The 21,324-nt window shown below is 35.3% G+C and overlaps 1 protein-coding gene and 1 long non-coding RNA gene across 11 annotated transcripts in view; one reads left to right on the plus strand and one right to left on the minus strand.

Annotated features, from left to right (window-relative positions):
• LOC129786446 (trithorax group protein osa) overlaps positions 1 to 21,324 on the plus strand; it is a 75,840-nt gene that overhangs the window by 34,458 nt on the left and 20,058 nt on the right. For all 10 annotated transcript variants that reach the window (XM_055821490.1, XM_055821548.1, XM_055821497.1 and 7 more), the window contains one exon: positions 19,365 to 19,512. In XM_055821490.1, the coding sequence (XP_055677465.1) occupies positions 19,365 to 19,512 (148 nt within the window). The remainder of the gene's footprint in view (positions 1 to 19,364; positions 19,513 to 21,324) is intronic.
• On the minus strand, positions 750 to 2,231 carry LOC129786632 (uncharacterized). Its single transcript, XR_008750149.1, has 2 exons — positions 1,158 to 2,231; positions 750 to 1,097 (listed from the first exon to the last, which is right to left on the minus strand). It is a non-coding gene; the product is annotated as an uncharacterized LOC129786632 (long non-coding RNA).

The following is a 21,324-nucleotide window of genomic DNA, read 5'->3' on the forward strand; positions in this document are numbered from 1 at the left end:
ACGTATACAATCGCCTATGTTGTGTACCTCTAGTCGAGGTGGCGGCATCAAAAATGCATTTTCAAGAGCATCGGAAGAGGAGGATGGGAATGTGAGGCACATGATTGAATTTAAATGGACTGACAGTGGTTTGGAAGGCGCCCCATAATGAAAAGAGAAGTTTGCTTCCTTTTCAACAATGGTAAACATAACAATAACAAAAAATATCTATATAGGTACATATTTAGTGATTCTTGCACACTTGCATTGATGCAATAAGAATTTCACGTGGTAATCTCGATGTGACATCCATTATATATGTGAAATCTATATATGTATCTATATATTGGAGTAAAAGATGGAATGTGAGAATAGAAAGAGTGCGATAAAAGTGTCAATTAAAAGTAATTAGACATGTTTTTATGAGTGTCATACGCTCAATAGATAGCTAGCTATATATACATAAGTATGTATTACGCTCAGACAGGCAATGCAGCTAATGCCCCATCATCAGAGATTCTCATACCCCGATTGGGTATGTTGAATTCAGAAGTGAGATGTGCAAACTTTTCAAGATCGTCTCATTCATTTGAACAACAACAAAAAATATGAATACTTATTCCTTTATGCATATCACATTGCATAGTAAAAATGTATGTACTCTGCAAGAGGATGCTCTGATGATGTTATCCTCCAAGTCTATGGGAAAAACGTTCGATAAGTATTTCTCTATCTACGGAGTAGATATAATCGACAAAAATAAGAGGTAGTTTTAAATTAAAATAATTTATTCTATGTATGATAGTTTTTTTTCTTTACAAAATTGTATGTACATTATCTTTTGTTGTACAATCTCTGTTTTTGCAACTCTGATGTCCAATGTTCTTATTCGATTCAGTTGACTGTGTCTGCGTACTGTATCTCTCTATGGCAGCGCTCTGTGAATAGATGGTGTGGAGACGTGTTTTTGAAATTTGTGACTGGGGTGTATATGTTGTTGGCCTGAAGTTGAAATGTGGCAAAGCTATATAGCGTGTTTTGCTGGCGCTGCTCATGGGTATAAATGTGAAGTGTTTGGGAGTTCAACTCTGTGCAAATGGATGGATGGTATGGTGGTGCTGTGAAGCAATGGGAAAGTACAACCATGGTGCTCAGACTTGGTTTTGAAATGCTACTACCCGAATACCAGCTATTTACGCCGTTCCCTTGTGCGCTCTGACTGCTCTAGAGAGCTCTACTATGCTGCCGCTCTGCCTCTGCTAGCTGACTGTGCCTGAGTGCTTGCTTGCCTATACAAAATACTTGGTACTCTTCTATACACACACCATATAACACACAATGTTGGGTCGACGTTTCCAATTCGAAAATGTTGAAGCAGTGGTGGCGGGATTCTAATGCGCCGTATACCCAGAGTATTTACGTCAAAAAGACCATTACCACAATTATTTCACCACACGATTTTCCATCACCAAAACGACATACAACACAAATCTCAGCTACGCTGCTGGTGCTCATTGTAAAAACTCCATCTAATTCCTATGCACGGACTATTGCCTTCATGGGGCACCAGTGTTTCGTGATGGAAGAAGGAGAGAAAAATAATAATGATGAATTTTGTATTGAAGAGAAAGAAGAGGAGAGGAAAAAAAAGAATGTGCCCCACGAAACACTTCAAACCGCAGAAATTGATTAGGTCTGAGTAATCAGGCGCTGAATGGATAGATATACATATAGAAAAAAAAAGCCAAAAAAATCAGCAAGTGGTTGTGTCACTTGGAGTCCCAGAAGCGCTAATATTGAATTGAGACCTTTTTTGAATAGTGCCGCTTTTTATATGCACGCCAATCATCGTATCTATAGGCCTATCTATATGGTATAAGAACTCTTGTCACATGGTGGTGATGTATGACCGCGTGCTTCGATAGTGTTGGACAAATTATGAAAACACCACACAAGAATGCCAATGACGTCAGGAAATGTCATCACAGAGAGAGAGGTAGCATTTCAAAGTGTATCATTCATAGATCTGACCCCTGAGATACATATATAAAGAAATGGGAATTTGGACAAACATAAATTGCCCCTTGACGATTCCGTACTTGATTGCTAAGATGCTAAAAGAGGGGTGGATCATAAAATATAAATTTTAGACAATCCTACACCATGTTCTACTTGCAAGAAAAAGTATATAAATGTATGTTATGTGGAATGGGGGAAGGTTTTCCTTTCATCCGATTCTGCAATTTAGATTCTTCCCACTGGATGTTGACTTCGTTGGAAAATTCTTTGCAAAAGGGTATTATTCTCACTCTCTTCACTATCAATTGAGTGTTCTGGAGTAGAAGGAGCTCTGTCGCTCCGACTTCTGCCTCTATCGTTATTCTCCATCTCGAGACATTTTACCACCAACAAAGTTGAGCCAAACTCAAGAGGCGAGTTCTGTGAATACAATACAAACCGACATGCTTAGAGGAAGGGTATTCAGAAGGTGATGAAGCTCTGGGCCAGTGGTGTTTCTTTCTCCCAACTTGAACATCTCTACTCGTGGGTAGAACCAGGATGATGGGTAATTTTTTAGGATCTCTCTGTCTTTCCCTCTTTTGGGATTCTACCTATGTGGAATATGTGAGTGTTTTTCATCTCACTGATGGTGCTCCTTCTCTCTGGATTCTGCTGAGCTGTGCAAGAGTCGAATTGTGAGGCGACGAGTCACAAGAGCAGAGTTAGAATCATCATACCCTCCGATTCTCAGTACATATATTCTGTATATATAATATGGGGTGAATATAGTTCTGATTCTGTCGTTTTACTAAATATAAGTAAAATGTACATAATATGATCATTAAAAATAAATCGTTTGATTCTAAAAAACACTGTTTAATTTTTTTTTATAATAAAAGTTTAATTTTATCAAATTAAGTAGATTAATCATCAAATTTAATTCACTCTGAATATTTAAATTCGGATATCAATAAATATATCAAAATTTAGCTCAAACATAATGCAATATGAGAAATTTCCTAATTATAAGAAAATTTTGATTTATTTTTAGTTCAATTTTTTTTTAAATTTTATTTGTTCCATTTTCAATGGACACATACGGTAGATACGAACAGAATATGTGAATATCTACTATAAATGTATATATGGTGAAATGTGGATGTGTGTGGGTGGAAATGGGACTCAAAATTAAGGGTGTTCTCGTCTACCATTTCTGCTGCTGCTTGATTCCATTCTCACTCTTCCATAATACACGAGAATCGTCAAGTTGAATCTTTGGATATATCTAAAGGTACAATGTATTATTATATGGTACATGGGGTAGTCTACGAGCATGGGTGTGAAAGAAAAGTGGTGAAGAAGGGTATGGAGGAGTGCGAAGATACGATGGGATGTAGAGGGTTTTTGCACTAGATGCCAGAGAGACGACGTCGTCGTCGGGAATATTGGTGGAAAATTCAGCAGTGTGGAATCGGAGAATCTGCTAGAGGAGCAGTTCTCACAAGCGCCAAGAGAGATTGTAGCAGGAGTAAAGAGCTGGGGTGGAGGGAACATTTTTAACCAGAAACCATCAGCTTTCAGGGTAGGAACTTAGGAAGAGAAATGAGAATACTTTGAGGGGAGAATGGGTGGTAGACTGGGTATATATGGGTGGATGAAGTGAAAGAGAGGAAATTGGTGGTGGGTTAAAACAGAAAGCTGTAAACTAAATGAACGAACGTCGCTCGTTCCTATACAATATAAACGTGAAGGAAATGCTAGAAGGAGCTTGCATGGTCGGATAAGTAGAGTATATAGAATTATTCTATATCGTACCGTATACCTACGGCGAAGCTATCGTTGCTATCAACTGTATGCAAGTATAGAAGAAGTACTTGGATGAATGAGAAAAGACTATATGTACAAAATGTGGTAGATAGAGTTGAGACTTTAGCAGGAAGAACTACAGAGGCGTGCAATAGATGTTAAAATAGGATATGAAGTGGGATTGCACTGAGGATCTCTATGCTGACACTTCTTGACCCATGTACCTCCATTGATGACAGATATAAGTAGGAAAGAAATTCTCAAATTGGTAGAATGGTCGTATATATTTCCTTACAATATTATCATACAAATATTACTTTGTTACTAAAATAATTTAGATACTTGATAGTTAAGGATGTGATTTCATAAACGTTTCATTTGTATTTTCATCATTTGAATTTTATATGAATGAAGTCTATGATTTCTTTTTTTTTTATATATTTTTATTTGATGGGATCTGATACTTTTATTATGAATCTACAACCCTTCTACCATAACTTTATTGACAAGAATTTCTATTGAATGACTTCCTTCCTCTGTCATACTCCATCTCTCTGTTATTCATTTATGTTGATATTTCAATAGCATTTATCGAAAAAAAATTTTAAAGATCAATAAAGTTCTAGACGCAATGTTTCTCAATAAATCCATATTACGTTTCATTTACTCATCTTTTAAAAGTTTTCGTTTTTGGTCTATATTTTCTACTCGTCATGACTAATGATAATTTTAATTTCTGTTTTTAATGTCAAGTACTAAAAAGTCTAATCGTGTATAAGAAAATTCAATACTTTTTGCTAAAACTGATTAAACTCAAAGTGAATAAGACTAATTGTAACTACGCCGAGTGTCGGAGCTATTCGCTGGGAAACAGAAAGTTGGTTCTGCTGTGTGTAATAATAAAACTCTGGTTCGTCGTTTTTCAGACTTCTGCTGAACTGCCACATGACGTTGGCTGATTGCCGCTGCTGACTAGAGTGGTTTATATAGAATGGAATGAAGAGAGATTGTGTTTCATGGTATATGTGTTGAGCAATCAACTTTTATACCGCTCAAATATAATCATGCAACGCTGTAGTTGTTAATTTTCTTTTCATACATAGTTGTTGTTGTTTTCTATTCCTTTTTTTACCTCCACTTTATTCCAATGTCAGTTGGATGGATCGTTGAATTTTGTTGTTTTATTTGACATAGGTAGCGTAAAAAAATTATGCTGAAGGATATAATCAAATATCATGCATTTCATATTGATTACAAAAATATAAAAATTTTATATCTTAATTTATAACTTTAGCAAATTAAATTTCTTCATTAAAACTATTTTAGTTGTTCGTTTTTATTGATTAAAAATAATATAAATTAGTTATATTAGGTCAGTCTCTAATTATGAATAGTTTGATAATATTTGATTTTATTTTATAGAATTTATATATTCTCGAGTTAGAATTTTCAAAATTTCCACGTGTAGGCCATCCTCGTTATACATATAAACAGTAACTTTGCATAATTGCTCTTTTGACCAATTTTGATTATTAATAAATATTGTAATAATTATAATTACTATAAAATCTATAGTAGATAACTAATCATTTGTATGCGTTGAAAGTAAATATTTAATTTCTTTCAATATATATAATCATGAAAAGTGCAGATGCATAGCACACATAATACTGGACCGCCTCCACAAAATTACAGTGACTTTGAAAACTGTCAAAACAAATTCTGCATATTTTACCGCCATTGATTGAATGCCGCATATATGTATACGTATACACATGTGCACACATTGTTAGTCATCGAAGAGGAAAAAAATAGAATTGGCGAAAAATGGAATGAAAGAAAAAAATTCAAGAGATCACGATAAAACGAATAAGCGGGAAAATTGCAATAACCAAAAATGTCACATCTCTAAAAGCGGCATAACCTCAATTTAATTGTGTAATTTATGAATCGCGCAGCATTGAACAAATGAAAGGGAGATTCGACAGATTAGAGCTTTTGCGGTGGAAGATGGAAGGAAAAGAGGATTTGATAATGATTTTATTTGTTACATACATACTTGCAAACAAGCCCCCGGGCAAATGTGAGCTACTTCAATTACTCATGTGAGAGATATCGATTAACGTTTAACGCTTATACTTAACCTTATATCAATAAGCCATAATTTCTTTGTATTCATTCTAAGTATAAAAAACCTTATTTGGTTAATAGTTAGGCTTATTATACCTGGAATCATTGGTTGTATTCGTGGAAAAGAGTCTAAACAAGGTATGAGATATCATACCCAAATCCTGTTGTAGAGCTATGATATTTCCTTTTTCGAGTATAGTTAGTCCTTAAATTGCTCATTCAATTAAAAATTATGATAACTATGAAGAAATAGTATAAAAGTTGTAGCAATAATGTTCAAATTACATTCATTAATAAATCATACCAAATATGGCAAGATGGATAAGTGTTAGAGGTCAAAAATCAAAAATTGCAATAACACACTCTTTTCTTTATAGTAGGTATGTATGTAAAATTTATATACATCACACAGAGAAAGGAGAAGGCACTTTTAGTGATTTGATATTTTGAGAAATTCCGATTTACATCCTCTTGGGAAAATAGCATGGTTTATGTATTTATGTATGTTTTCCTGCTGAAGGACTCGTATTTGAAAAGGAAATGGATTGAAAATTTGTTTTGAGCGAAGTGCGACGCCTCTGCATTAGCGCTCTGGGTTTGTGATATGGATGTTTTGCTGCTTGCCAGCTTTGCTGCTCTGAACGAACGAACATACATAGCACACTAAGCGAGCTTTCTGCTGCTGGTGGTAGGTATTATATATAAAATGTGAGAATGTACATTGAAGAGGAGTGGATGGTATGAAGTTGTGTTGGTGCACACGTGTATAAATAAATGAGAGAGTGTATGTAGTGCCGGGCTATGTGGTGCTCTCACCAAGTCCTCTATATGACGGGTATGAACACTGGCCTGGCTTTCGAAGCACACAGGCCTCGAAACAACGAACGATTCTTTCCAACTCAAAATTTATATTCGTTCGCAGTGGAATACACACTGTAGGTTTTCAGTGGAAAAATTTTATATTGTGTATTTAAATTAATAAAAAAGTGAAGAAAACCTCTAAAAATAAGGGTATTTTCTTGTGATACAGTGAAGAATATGCTAACCAAAGTGAACCTATGTGAAGTGACACAATTCACGAGCGTTTTAAACGCAAAACTTTTCCATCTGCAGCACTGAATGCGTGGACGGATTTTAATGCAATATACTATTGAATTTTCTCTCAAAAACTGTTTGAATTGCAAAAAGTGACATTAGAAAGAATTCTCAGAAGACATTTAACTATTATATATAATATTAGTTTTTCCTTTTGCCACCATAAGTGAATTAAGTGGGGAGAAAATATTTTTATTAATAAAAATTCCCGTTGGGAACCGAATCATCCATCGTGGCTGTACAACACAAAGAAATACTGGTATTGTGGAAAGTAAGTGAAAATTTTGTTAGATAACTACTTTTTGTACATAGTGTGGAAAAATGGTATAGGGAAATTTTCCATAATATCTTTTTGAGTGGAAAAAAGGCTATGACACTTGACTTGAAGGAATTAGTCGGGTTTACATTAGGGAGTCTGACGAGAGGCGACTTGCAAATGAAAATGTGTTATTACTACAAAAAAAAAGAAAAATGTTTGGCATGTGAGGTTTCTTATTCGCATTTGGTGTCAAGAGATTATGGGGTGGTGTGTGTGATGCGCATTAGATGTGTGCGTCTTACCAGAGAAGTGTGCATTGAGCTAAATCGCAAAGAGTATGAAAGAAAGCAATATTGGTAAATGATTGATTTTTATTAGAAACAATATATCTCTTTTATATTCTATTCACTTTTATTGTTCATTGGATATGTGTCAGACAGACTTTATGGTTTCCTAAATGTAGGTTCAGGATATACGTGGGGATGGGGATGTCTCGTCCCTCCAGGGAGATCCGCAGAAATGGGAGTTTCTTTTTGGTGAAATGTGTCAATAAATAGAAGAGTGTCTGGACTGGGGTTGCGATGTTGATTGGTGAGAGATAACCCCTTATATAAAATGTCTCGTACTTCTCTGCACTTTCTTAGGAATTCATTCGATTTTATGAGCAATACTACAAAATTATATATGAATTTTATTCGTCTGATATTTAGTTTAAGACATTTTTTTTTAAATCCCCAAAATATTTAAAAAGGATTTCCAAAAGTAAAGAATAAGAAATAAGACGTTCTACCATTTTTGTTGTCTTAAACCTTAAAATAAAGTAATACATAATCTCAGAATCGTCTAAGACATCATTACATGAACTTTTTCATTTAAACTAGTTTTGATACTTTGATAAAAAAAAGAAAGTTTATTTTCTTATCATTGTTACATACATTTTTATGTAAAGTTTTGAAAATAGATAAAATTGAAATAAGATTTTCAACGGTTTCATGCGTTGTTACTGGATGTCGTTGGATAGATCGTATTCAAATGTGTATATACACTTTGGATCCGCGAATTAGAAGTGCAAATATGGTAAAAGATGAGCGGTATCTCATATGGATTCAGTGGTATTAGTGGTTGATGAATGCCGGTATCGCCATCACCATCGCACACGTTCCTTTAGCATTGACGCCGTTGTCCCACATTCATTTATTCTGTTTACTTTTTGCTTGCCATATGGTCACAGGTACAATGGAATTGAGAATAATATGGATGATACTGTTCAGATTGTGACATGACAATAGAGAAGTACTCTTTCTCGTAAGGAATTGCAAGTTCTACGTTTCTGAAAGAACTTCTAACTCTTCTTACTACATCTATGAATATTAATTGTATTTCAATTGTCAACACGTGGAAGTATCATTACTTTTAGTACCTAAGTATATAAAAAAGTAAATTCAATGTTTTGTCGCATAAAGAAAAAAAAACTTTCACTCTTCTGTAACTCAAAAGTTTCTTCCTATTTTTCACTTACATTGTGTCATTTTCGATGGTACGGGGTTGAACTGTGAGATAGGGTAGGAAAAAAAACCCTTAAAGTCTTTATGGTATATATATAGTTGGTTATGTAGATAGCTTTGTGTCTATTCTACCCTCAGTTGAATAATTCCAAAAGAAAAATCGAAAGTACTTCTTTAGTGAAGCAGGTATGTACGATACGTATAGTACATACTTGGTGGAATTATTATTTTTTTTTCCTTCCCGAGGTTTTACATAATATTATGAAAACTACAAATTGTATGCTGAACGTCACCAAACATATGATTCTTGCATGCCTAATAAATATTCAATTGGATGCTCAAGTTAGTCTGCATGTGAAGATTGATGGTCTTAAAATTGTTTTTAAAAGACATAAATAAGGTGTAGTGCTATTTGTGATTATTTTGTAGTATCTATGTGATACTGGTTCATAGATTTAAATTGAGATTAGGATACAATGTAGAATTTAGGTGCTTTGACTTGGGGGTGTATGTTGGTGTGAATAGCACGTGGGATTTGGATAGGTGTAAACACTGAAATTTATCTTGTATGGCGGAGGATGCAGAGAAGAACGAAAGCAATGGAGCTTTGGTGGGAATGTGTAACCGGTGCGTGTATGAGAGATGGCTGAAAATGTAGACCGGCATAGGGGATGGTTATTGAGGGGCTGTAGGAGAAAGTGAGGCGTGCGATGGGTGGGTAAAAGAGTTGGGTTTTATGGTAGGTGGGTGGTAGGGTAGAGAGTACAGCTTTCAATTTCATTCAAAACAGAATATAGGGGGGGTTTTGCCTCGTATTGCATGTGTATCAAAATTGTAGTATTCTATATGTTGGCAGTGCAGCTACAAACTACCACGAGTTTTCGGGGGTAAAAGTGAGTGAAGTGGAAAGGGGTTGTAAGTGAGATGGTGAGAGAGACATGAGGCGCCACTGTGATTGTGTTTCACAAAACGAGAAGAATGAGAGTATGCAATGTGTTTGAGTCACGTGTTTTTACTACAAAGAAAACACCATACTTTGGTACTCTCTGTGCACTTGTATCTCTTCCGTTTTCCAACACAAAATTTACTCAATTCGCCCGAGGACTTGGGGAATACAGAATACAGAAAGCTTCTTCTTCATTTGATTTTTTTCACCATTGTGGTATTAACGGTGCTATGCTACACGCCCTGGCAAGTTGCTCATGGGCCTAGCTATATATGGATTTCACCTGGATTTTTCTTTGAAATTTTACTACATATTTCTTTAGATAAAAAAAGGACAAACATTTATAAATTCTTTACAATGTTTTCACTGTCTTGTCAATTTGCTAAGTCAAGTGACAAGGTTATAACTTTCGTTATGTGTACGAAAAAGAGATAAAAACTATGGGTAGTTTATGTATTGATCACGTTTTGTATACAACATTTAAAGGTCAATACTCTAATGGGATTCCCTCCGAGCTCCTTCTGGCTCTTTTTTTTTGTTTGTCATATATTCGGGGAATCTCTTGTAAGAATTGTCGAAGACCCATTTACCCCGAGTCTATACGTGACGTCAGGATCTTATTATGTTGTGACTCATTGAAAATATGTGTGATATATATCTATAGCACACTGTATATAAAAAAAATCAAAAGAAAAGAATGAGAAACAAACCAATGAGGTAAATGGTGGTGAAGATACTTTCCGGCATTCATTTAAAACTCTTGGTTGCTACGGATGCTGGGAAAAAAACAGCTGATTTTCGATCCATCCTATAAGTTTTATTTCTATACCTATATATTGTGTATATATATCGTGTATTTATATAAAGGATGGCAGGCAGACTTTGGTGTAATATATGAAAATAACAGCAATGGGTACCTCTCTGTCCATGGTAATGTCGTCACTGTTGGTGTAATATGGCATAGTAGGAGAATGCGAATGAATAAAATAGAAATGATGAAACTGACGATAAGGCAAATGGAACAAAATGTGATTTTAATAGGTTTTTGGAATCCCATTATCATCCTCTCCTATTCTTCACGAAAATGTGTCTCAATCATTTTCTATGTGTTGATTGAATTCCAAAGTCGCGTGTTTTATTTATGTTGAACAATAAGAGTAGTATGTATATTATTTGTGAATTAGCTCGCAAGCAGATGACTTGTTAAAGTGTGCATGCAATTAGAATAATTGGCGGGATAAATGCGGAAAAGTAAGAAAAGCAAGAGAAGTGAAGGAATACAAGATAATGAATGGAGACGAAGAAATTGAGGGAAAGGTCGTGTTTTTCATACAAAGATCATTTACTTGATTGATTAATTTGTCAATCTTGTGAATGGTGAATCTGTAATTTGCGTTCTGAATTTCCAATAGTTTACTCTTGATACTTATCTCGTTTATGTATTGGTTATTAGAAGAGAATCGCAAGTAATACTTCTTGTATAGATATAGAGACAAAATCACACATAGATTGCATTTAATCCCCATTCAAAAGCCTGAAACCTAAAGATTATAGAAATGTGTACCATTGCTGATTAAGACATTTGTACACGGTGATATTTATTGTGATTTACTCAAAGCACACAGGTCGCTAAAACGATATGAAAACTTACTCACTTTGTAATGTTTACAGATGTATGTATTTTTAGAATAGTACGTCCTAATAATAAACTCTTAAAAAGACACGATGGGGTATTGTATAATCGCTTTTTTTGCTGTTCTCGCTCTCTCTTCTATTGTATCATATAGACGAGAAAATATGTATATAGGGAATGTTATCGAAGTATGTACTACAATGGGTTTTGATACCTCTTTTCCCATTGCCATCATCTCATACAAATGCCGTCAAAACATTCAGAGCAGCCCACCTCCCCGCCAGTCAGCCCAGAAAGTCTTTCACATTACATGGTGACGTATAAATGTAACTATACACGGTCTTCTCTGGGTGATATAAATTCTTTTGAGAGGAGTTAGATGGGGATGCAGTATACATAATAAAATGTATAAACAGAAAATTGAGAGTATAATGCGACCTTGACACCTTGAAAAGATCTACAGAGATGTATAAAAAGTATACCTCAAGAAGTTGATAAAGAACAAAAATAAAAATTCCCGTGTAATGAAAATACGATGCGAAAGTCCTAGACTTTCCACATTATTTTAGCATAAAGGAGGTGTGTACGGAGTTATTGAATGAAGGATGAATTAGCAGGGAAAGTTGTATATTGTATATAATTTGCATAGAGATTGAACATTTTGGGGTAAATGTGTAAGACTTACGCGAGATGGGTTTGGTGTTTCCAAATAAGTGTGGAGCCGAGTTGGGAAAAGCCACATTATGCCATTAACCACAATTTTATTAACAGATCAAGATCCATGACCTTCCGCAAATATTTTATTATTTATTACTACATCATTTTGTATATACATTCTGGTATGTGGACGTAATAATGTGGTGAAGTGGAAATAAATTTTTAAAGAACAAATTCAGATCATTCAGATCAATACAAAAAATTGTAAGAAACTAAAAAATATACTACATATTTTAACAATTGGTAAAGAAATAATAATAATAATAATAATATTCATAGTGATAAGATGTAAACAGATCCAAATGTTCTTATATATTACATAGTTGGCCTTTTTTCCATACTCATTCATTCTTCAACAATAGGTCATTGTATTTCCAACAGAATCGTCACAGTTTGTCAAAGGAGAGTATCAAAAATGTAATGTATTAATTATGTCATTACTGTGCTCATAAATATTTAGTAGAAAGACGAGGAGAGAAAGACCTGTTTTTAGAAGTCACGTGCCTGGTTGTACATAATTTAAACATCTGGAACAACGTGGTGAAAACTTACATTTATATACTCATTGAAATAGCAAGAAAGTTGGAATCCATCGACATGCTGTGGTTAAGGGCAAGTGCAAATGGGCAGGATATTGATATAATGTGTAGCATTTGCATAACACTGAAAGATTCAATGCAATTAAGGATACTCGTAATAAATTCAATGCAAATGACATATGAACAAGATTTAAATTCAAATGTGTCTTACCTGCAACTTATACTAATGATATTTAGCCACAGCGGAAGAAACAAAAAAAAAATCTATAAAGAAAAAAAAAGCAGAAGATGAAAGAAGGAAGGTAATCAATTGCAATAGAAATGTCTATAAGACAAATTGGTATTCGTTTTGATGGCAAAAATGACAAAGGCTTGAGACAAAATCGAGGGAGATGGTGTACAGTCGATGAAGAAAAAACAACGAGAGGAAATTATAAGAAATTGAATAAAGGAGGAACGATTACAAGATGCTTGGCAGCAAGATTCTCCTATATACGTAAGACATTTGCTTCATCGGAAAACCCAGAGTTTACGTAGTTTCTTCTGGGTGTATAAAATATCTTTGGGGCTGACTACGATGGAATTGTTGTTGCTTTTAGTATGCTCTCTGTAAAATATTATTCCGCCACACCGAATGGATGGCAATGGGTAGAAGTGAGATGGTGAGATGTTATGTGTTGGAGCCAAAGCCAGCCAGCCAACACAAATTGTGTATGACACACACGGGAAACGAGAATCGAGCGTAGCAAAGCAACATAGCAAAAGTACTAAGTGTGCTGTATAATGTAGAGAATGTGTATAGTGAGTAATATGCTGGTTGGGTTGGTTGGGATGTGAAAGCATAAGAGGCAAAATGCTATGTATTTTCTGACTTGAAGCACTAACGGTATACTCCCGAGCACCATTGGATGCGAGGTTAGGCGAGTCGAGAATACGAGAGCTGATGGGAGAGTCCATTTACCGCATTGCAAAAGGGGGTCGCCACAGCCGCCGCTGCCTGCGCTGCGCTCTTCGCCCGTTCGATTGTCGTTTGTTCGCTTCGTTGCTGTGTCATACATATACCGAATGCTACAGTCAGTCTCTCCTCGGCTCTACACCACCCATTATACGTATTTATATGGGAGAAGAAGAGAAGACGGGCGAGCATATCACTAGAGAGAACGTTCCTATCTGCCTCAATACATCACGTTCAATTCGATATAACCAGCAGTGAGCACAAGCTCAATGGTGTGGCCTACAGTAGCGAACTTTGAAGCAAGGAATATAGCAACGAGGTATACGAAACACCAAAAGCATCAGCAGTACATTGAATCAGCATGGATGGAAAATGGGCTTGAAGCAAAAGACCCAAGTTTTAGCTAAGAGACATTATAAAATATAAATGGGTATCTTAATCCGCAAGCATTTCTCATCGAAACTATGTAGCAACCTAACTCCAATTTAAGAATTTATAGAGACACTTTTTTTAGTAGCCTAAGTCTGTAAATAGTAAAAATTTTAATTTATATCCAAATTATTATATACTTGCAATTTAGTTTGTAAGTTATATATTTTGAAAAATAATATAAGGTGTTTTAGTTATTTATGTAAAAAAAGAAGTATATTATGTGTTTCTTTCTTCTTTACCTTTATAATAATAGCAGTATTTTATTACTCTTTTATGTAAGGTAATTAAGTTTTTAAATTACTATAAACTTCTAACGTCATTTATTTACAACTCTCAACTTCAAAGCTATCGTATTACTGTAATCATTTGAATAAATTAATTGTATAATTTTAATGTAATATTTCTATCAGTTTACTTATGCAAAAAAAAATGCCAAAGATTCTGTTTGGGATTGTACATAATTTTGCTTCAATACAAATATTTCATTCATAAAATTGGTTTAACTATTTTTTATGTGATTTCCCATAGCATAGAGTAATTAATGTAAATGATATGCACCTATTAGTGTTTTTTTTTTACTTGTTTGCTGCTACCTTAAACAAATTCATCAGTGAACTCTGCTCTTTTTTTTTGCTTAAATATAATTACTAAAGTATATAATGAGAATGTTAAATTGTATTACAAAAGAGGATTTCCCTCTATACTAAAGTTTCTTACGGTGAAGAAGGTAATAATAAAAAAAAATCATAAATTACCTTCATGAAGCTGTAGCCACGTGATTCTGCAAACATATGTACATAAAAATATGTACAAGTTATGATTTTATGTACAAAAGAAAAGATGAACAAACGATAGGCACATTAGATAAGATGTTTACATTTTAGGATATAGAATTTCATTTTGGACGCCCTTCTTTTCCACCACTCAGCGGGATAACATTCACTATTCCGCACAATAAGTACATATTGGCAAAAGCATCTCTATGAATGTCTCCATTTTTTTATGCAGACACAGATAACAAAACACAGGTCGAAGACCACTCCTCAAAATTTCTCATTATGTACCCGACTTATTGTGGCTTGTGCACATGCAATAGACAGGCAATAATAATAGACATGGGTGCCTGGTTATAAGTATAAAAATAGGGTCATCGCACTTTTGACACTGGGTACCGCACTTGTATATTGCCACCATGAGGAATTTTAGTTTTGTTTGGAAATAATGTGAATTTGTAATGTGGATAAATTGTGAAGGTCAGCTGGTATTGGAGTCTCACAATATTTACCATTTCGGCACGATATATAGAAGTGAAAATTGCAAGGAATGAAAACTGCGTGAGTCAACTTCAATAACATTCAATTCTGTGGGATGCTACATTTTGGTGGAATGCAACGTGTACTCCCCATTGGTAGACGACGATGTAAATTGCTGTTTGATTGCATGTTTTCATTGAACATGGGATTTGCTTTGTGACGTCACTCAGTGGAAATTAATTAATTCAAACAATAAGGCACCAATCAACCGGTAAATTTGTATTTTGTTCGTATATCAATTCACTAGTCCAGGGGGTGGATAGTTGATGTGAAATTTTAGTGCTTTAGGGGTTGGTTTGTGTCCAATTCTGGAATGATAACGGTTGGATGTGGTTATTTTGACTATGTACATATATGTTACATGTGTACATTATGTGCACTATTTTACGAAAATGTGATAAACTATAGATACCACCTTCCTACCTATTTTCACTGTCGAGATGTACCTAATATGCATTATGCTGCAGTTGAAGAGAAAAAGGGAGGAAATTCATCGGATTTGACGGGTCATACTTTAAAATGTGAACAAAATGAGATGAATTTGCAGCTGTGTTATATATGGGAACTTTTGCAAAAGGTATGGGAATTTTATATGCTGCTGCCTGCTGGATGCACTCATGCATATTTGGAAAATGTTATGATTTAAATTTTGCCAAATGGGTGTTGGGCGGTTGATGCAGTAAATTAAAATTTTAATTGATGCACCACAAATTTATGGAGGAAAATGTATTTGTTCAAATTATTCCGTACACATGTACATGTCGTACATTATCCAACATTATGGTGGTACTCATCCAGACACATGAGGTCCATTTTAAAAGGGAACTTAGTATTTGAATTTGCTTTTAATCCATTTAATTTTTCCACACTTGAAATCCATAAGGTTTACTACATGACGAAGCATTATTATGAAATTTGATAATACGTAACATACCTTTGATTTGCCTCAAGTTATCACGATCCCATTTTCAGGGATTTTTTCGCCTGTTATTCCATAAATTATTGTATTTTTTTAATTAATTATTTCCTCTCGTGTTTTTTTGGAGTACTGAATTTGGTAAGGGTCATCAGATTCTTAAAGTGTGTTGTATATATCTGCAAATATACAATGGCGTTGAATATAGCAGCAGGGAAAGGAAGAGGAGAAAAAGAACGATGACTGCTGAAGAAGAGAAGAGTGGTTTGGGTTTGAAAAAAAGTGCAAAGAATAGAAAGAAGTAAAGCTGAAAGTAACTGACATGACGTGTTGCTTGACAGGAAATGATGATTGAAATCGCCAGAGCGAAACACAACTTTCCAACGAAGCGACAATCTTGTATCTAATGATAGAAGTGTCTCTCAGAGATTTCTATATATTTCGGCTTAATTACATAAAATATACATACATATATAGATAAATGCCAATGCCTGGAGAACATGGGGTTAGCCACACGAATATGGGGTGAACGAAAATGTCGAGAAGGTGGTTTTGGAGAACAGAAAATTTGGATAGGCTACATAGGCCGGGGTATACATTGCACGTGTCGACACTTTGTAAGATGAATGAATAGTGTGAGGAATGATGTATACGCAAAAGTCTTCCCTTGAGGCTGTACCTTCCGAGAAGGAAGGGTTTGTGGAGAAAAGTTGATGCAGTCACATGGACACCGACGGCAAAATCAGAGAAGCGGCTTTGTTGGAAGGTGTGAGGGTACTTTATCAAGCTTCAAGTAATAAAACCAACTCATTCCCCGAGGTGTGTATGATGAAGGCATTGAAGTATTTTGGGATAGTCTGTCGGCCTGTCTGCGGGATGACACAGCAGCAAGTTTTCATATTCATAACCGGCTAAACTGTTTCCAACTATCAACTTCAGGGGGTGGCATTGGTTGGGGAGTGATGTTCTGCGAGCGGATAAATGTGGAAACATCTGGTATACGCTGATACCCAGCGTTTTGTTGCTGTCAACTGGAAAATCAGGAGAAATGAAGCCGATGAATGCTAAAACATGTGACAGAGTGTTTGAGACATGCTGAATGGAGCTTATAAAGTGCACTATTCACATTCCACTATCGATATACAAGTGCATGCATGTAGGCACTACACCCTCAACCTTCCTACCATAACAAATCTATATATGTGCCATCCCAAACCAAACTCTGTGGGGTCTCTTTGGAGCCCGAAAATCCAATATGTAGAATATGCATAGCATATATAGCTGGGGGGTGGTGATGAGATGGATGACTGTGGGTGTGTGCTATAAATTGGAAGAGCACCGCCGCAAAATGTCGGAAGCGTAGGGGATATGTAGTGTGGAAGTGGAGGAAAATGTGTATATGGTGTGGTGGTATACTTCAGTGTTCCTGAAAATCCTCGCAGCCGCCACCCTGAAGCATAGGATGATAGTGAAAGTTTTGTTGAAATCCAAAACGCGATTTGTGCACACACACCCTCGCCACGTGCACAGATGAGTGACGAGAGAATGAGAGATGCTGCGGGGATGTTGGAGAGAAGAAGGCTTTTTATGCGAGGAGGGTGGGTCGTACTATGTTCAAAAGGCTATGTTGACGCTGAACTGTACCCGGGGGTGGGTATGAGGGATGTTTGGGGGGGTGAGGGATTGGAGAGAGAGAGAGAACTCTGTAAGTGGGTGGCATGTAGGATGATGTCGGCAGAAAATTGGGTGAAAGGAGATTTCGCTTTCCTTGCTGAAACGAACGAAACACAAATGTGTGTACATTTTATGGTACAATGAATTCTCAGAGCATTTTGGGTGCGTTTTGTGTCGCTGAATGACGCAACAGGGAAAATTTATCACAAGTGGAGCAATAAAGGTCAAACACCACTAGACGAAAATTTAAGCAGTACTTCCAATATCAGTCAAGTTTACGATACCTATAGACATAACATAGAATATTCTCTGGCATAGACGTCATTATCTGGGTTACTAAATACAAATTTCTTTATGCTCTAGTTTGTCTTCTAATCAATTTAAATAAAATTTGTATAAATCATCAACTCATCCTGCTTTAGACCCAGAAAAGGAGACATCGCGTAACTACGATGCCCATTACATCGTTTTCTTTTCACTTGAAATCTTTGAATAGGGGAAGGGTTTTATGGCATGAACTTCATTTATTTATGTTTTGCTGTATTCACTTGTAGTTTCACTTTACGATAGGACAGGGCCATAGACATGGAGAGGAAAAAAAAACGCGTGGAGAAAACGACCCTCAAGGTCGTTTCGTGTCTATCTCTAGTAGTTAAATAATAGCAGCATAATAACACGGTAATTGATAAAAGGAGTTTGTGTTGATATTTCGCTTATAGTGTGATGAATGTGTGTTAGTATTGCGAGTTAATTCATGATATCGGCATTCAAATCGTTATTATTTTATATGCGGTGAAAGAAGAATGGAGAGAGGGAAGAATGAGGTACTGACCTGCCTGAAATAATTTTCTCACTCTCGACAATGGCGACGAAGAGTAGGAAGTATATTTTAAAAAAAAAGAGCGGTGGTGGTCTTTTAATTGAGTGCCCAAAAAACCATGTGGCATCCGTAGTAAGATCCAAATATAATATATATAACATAAGTATAATGAAGTTGTGTAAAATATGTATAAACAAGAGGAAAAAGATATATTCCCATACCCATCATCACGTCATCATTAAGTGAGGCCAGTTCATGAATTGAGAGACAGACTCTGTGGGGCCATTTGATGACGATGGCGAAGGCAAAAAATCATTCATTATCTTATCTTCGCCTTTTCATCACTCTTCTTTGCTTTCCGTTATTAAACTTTTATTTTGGTCTCTATATATTGATGACAAGGAAAAGGTTATCGATCTCTGAATTACATTTGACTATATATAGGTACCTACTACCTGTAGTATTTTTACGCACCTGCTACGCAAACATCGTCTTTGTCTTGGGTAACAATTTACCGACGAGGGGTTCTAGAGGAATTTTGGAATATGTATTTTAATTTTAGTTTAAAAGAAATTACAACAAATATTTTTTTTAAAGAAATCTGAGACATTTGATATCTAATAAAATTCTTTCCTTCATTTCAGGATTCAACGGGCCAAAATAGCAATGATAGTTCGAGCGGTATTGGTGCGGCTGTCGGTGCCCCTCCTGGAACGCCTAATTCTCAAGCGATGAGACCTACACCATCCCCAACTGGATCATCAGGATCGCGATCTATGTCGCCAGCTGTTGGTAAGTTAAACCATTGTATAATAATTTTATATAGTAATACAATCTCTGAAGGGATGAAAAAATCCAAGAGTTCCGTACCTTCCTCTTTTGAGGGGAACGTAGATGGCGCGCGGACTGGTGCAAATTCGGGGGTAAGCGAAATGCAAGGAGGACCTTCCTCCCATTCACAAGATCATTTGCTTTCGAGCGCTCATGGTGATCACTTAAAGGGTCGCATGAGCTGAGCGTTTTTTCTATATGGACTTTTTTCTATATGGACTTTTTTCTGTATGAACTTTTTTTGTACCTACGATGAGTGGGTTGCAGAAGAGGTGCACAAAAAAGGGCTGAAGGAAGAAGAAATGTACACGGAGTTGAGTTCAGATCTTGCAACATTTTTGGTTGTATATGAGTGGGAATGAACAGAAATACATTTTTTTTCTCTTTTGCACAATGAGATCTTCCAAAGTCTTGAAGAACACAAATTTTGTCTTTTCGAGCAAAATTCTGCCTCAAACACGCTGGTTCACTCAACACGAGCTGATATTGTTACTAATGAATTCAAAATTTGCAATAGAAAATTTTTATTTACATTTTCTTTTAATTTTTTAGAAGTTTTTCTATCACTTTTTGAGTCAACGTTTAATCAAAAATTTACTTTTAAAGGTTAGTAAAATAATAATTTTGAAAACTCTGTGGAAATATATGTAAGTTTTGAAAAAAAAATTTTTAATAATTATTCAAAGAAATTGAATTGATTAAAATAAGATAATAATCAATATTTGGCTACACCAGAATAACACAAATTTTTTCTATTAAAAAATTATAGAATAAAAGAAATTTTATTTTCTATTCTATGAACAAAACTTTTTATAATTTTCAGCGATGTTTCGGCATATTAGCTGTGATTTTTTGTTGCTCGGAATTTAGGATTCATAATTGAGATATTTGAAGTAGAACATCGACTGCATAATTATGTTGAAAAGATTGTCAGATCATTTTTAAGAATAAAAAGAAATTTTTGAGGCCTCAAAAAGTTCTTTTAGAGTGTTAAGAAAGAATTAGGTATTCTTAAATATTTTTATTTTAACGCCTTTTCAATATTTCTTCACTAGCTGGTTAGTGCAGAATACTAAACATCGATCTTTTTATTGACTGCTCCCCCGAAAAACAACCCAAAAAAAAAAAGAATACGAAACGCATGAGTGTTTTTAACTAACTTAAAGGGATTTCTTTGTATAATTATTTTAACCTGGACATGTCACTTGTTGCGAATTCAGTCAGTAATGTAAATAAGTATGGAGTCGCTTTGTTCCAAATTACCTCGCCTCACTTCGCGCAAGTTTTTGATAAAAATTAATTGTGGCGGAACATATTAATGAATAGAGATTCAAAAGTGTAGAACAATGCTATGTGCCCCGGTAGAGAAACCCTTCTACCGTATTATATGTTGAGCTATGGCACTATGTGTGTCTAGGGTTGGACTGCTCTGGGTGAAAGAGTGAGATGAGTCGTTAGCTCTATGCCGCTCATCAGGCACTCATAGGTAACCAGTAGCCCTTTGTCGCTCGTCCGATTCAGTTCGGGACCCGCTTAGCTCTAATTAAGTAAAGTTACTAGCCCCTGTAGGATTATCTTCCTACAAAAGAATTCTTAAAATATTGGTAAAAATTAGCTAAAAAGTCAATCATAACGCGTCCAGTTATTAGAGTTGGTATACCACAACGCGGATGGGTCATTCTATGCGTTGTAATTTAATTTGTAAGTAGGATTAGTAGGCAAAGTTGATTTTTTTATGAAATTCATCAATTCGAAAGACAAAAATGGTTGTAT

This window comes from Lutzomyia longipalpis, chromosome 1, assembly GCF_024334085.1.
Source record: "Lutzomyia longipalpis isolate SR_M1_2022 chromosome 1, ASM2433408v1".
Classification (NCBI taxonomy): Eukaryota; Metazoa; Arthropoda; class Insecta; order Diptera; family Psychodidae; genus Lutzomyia; species Lutzomyia longipalpis.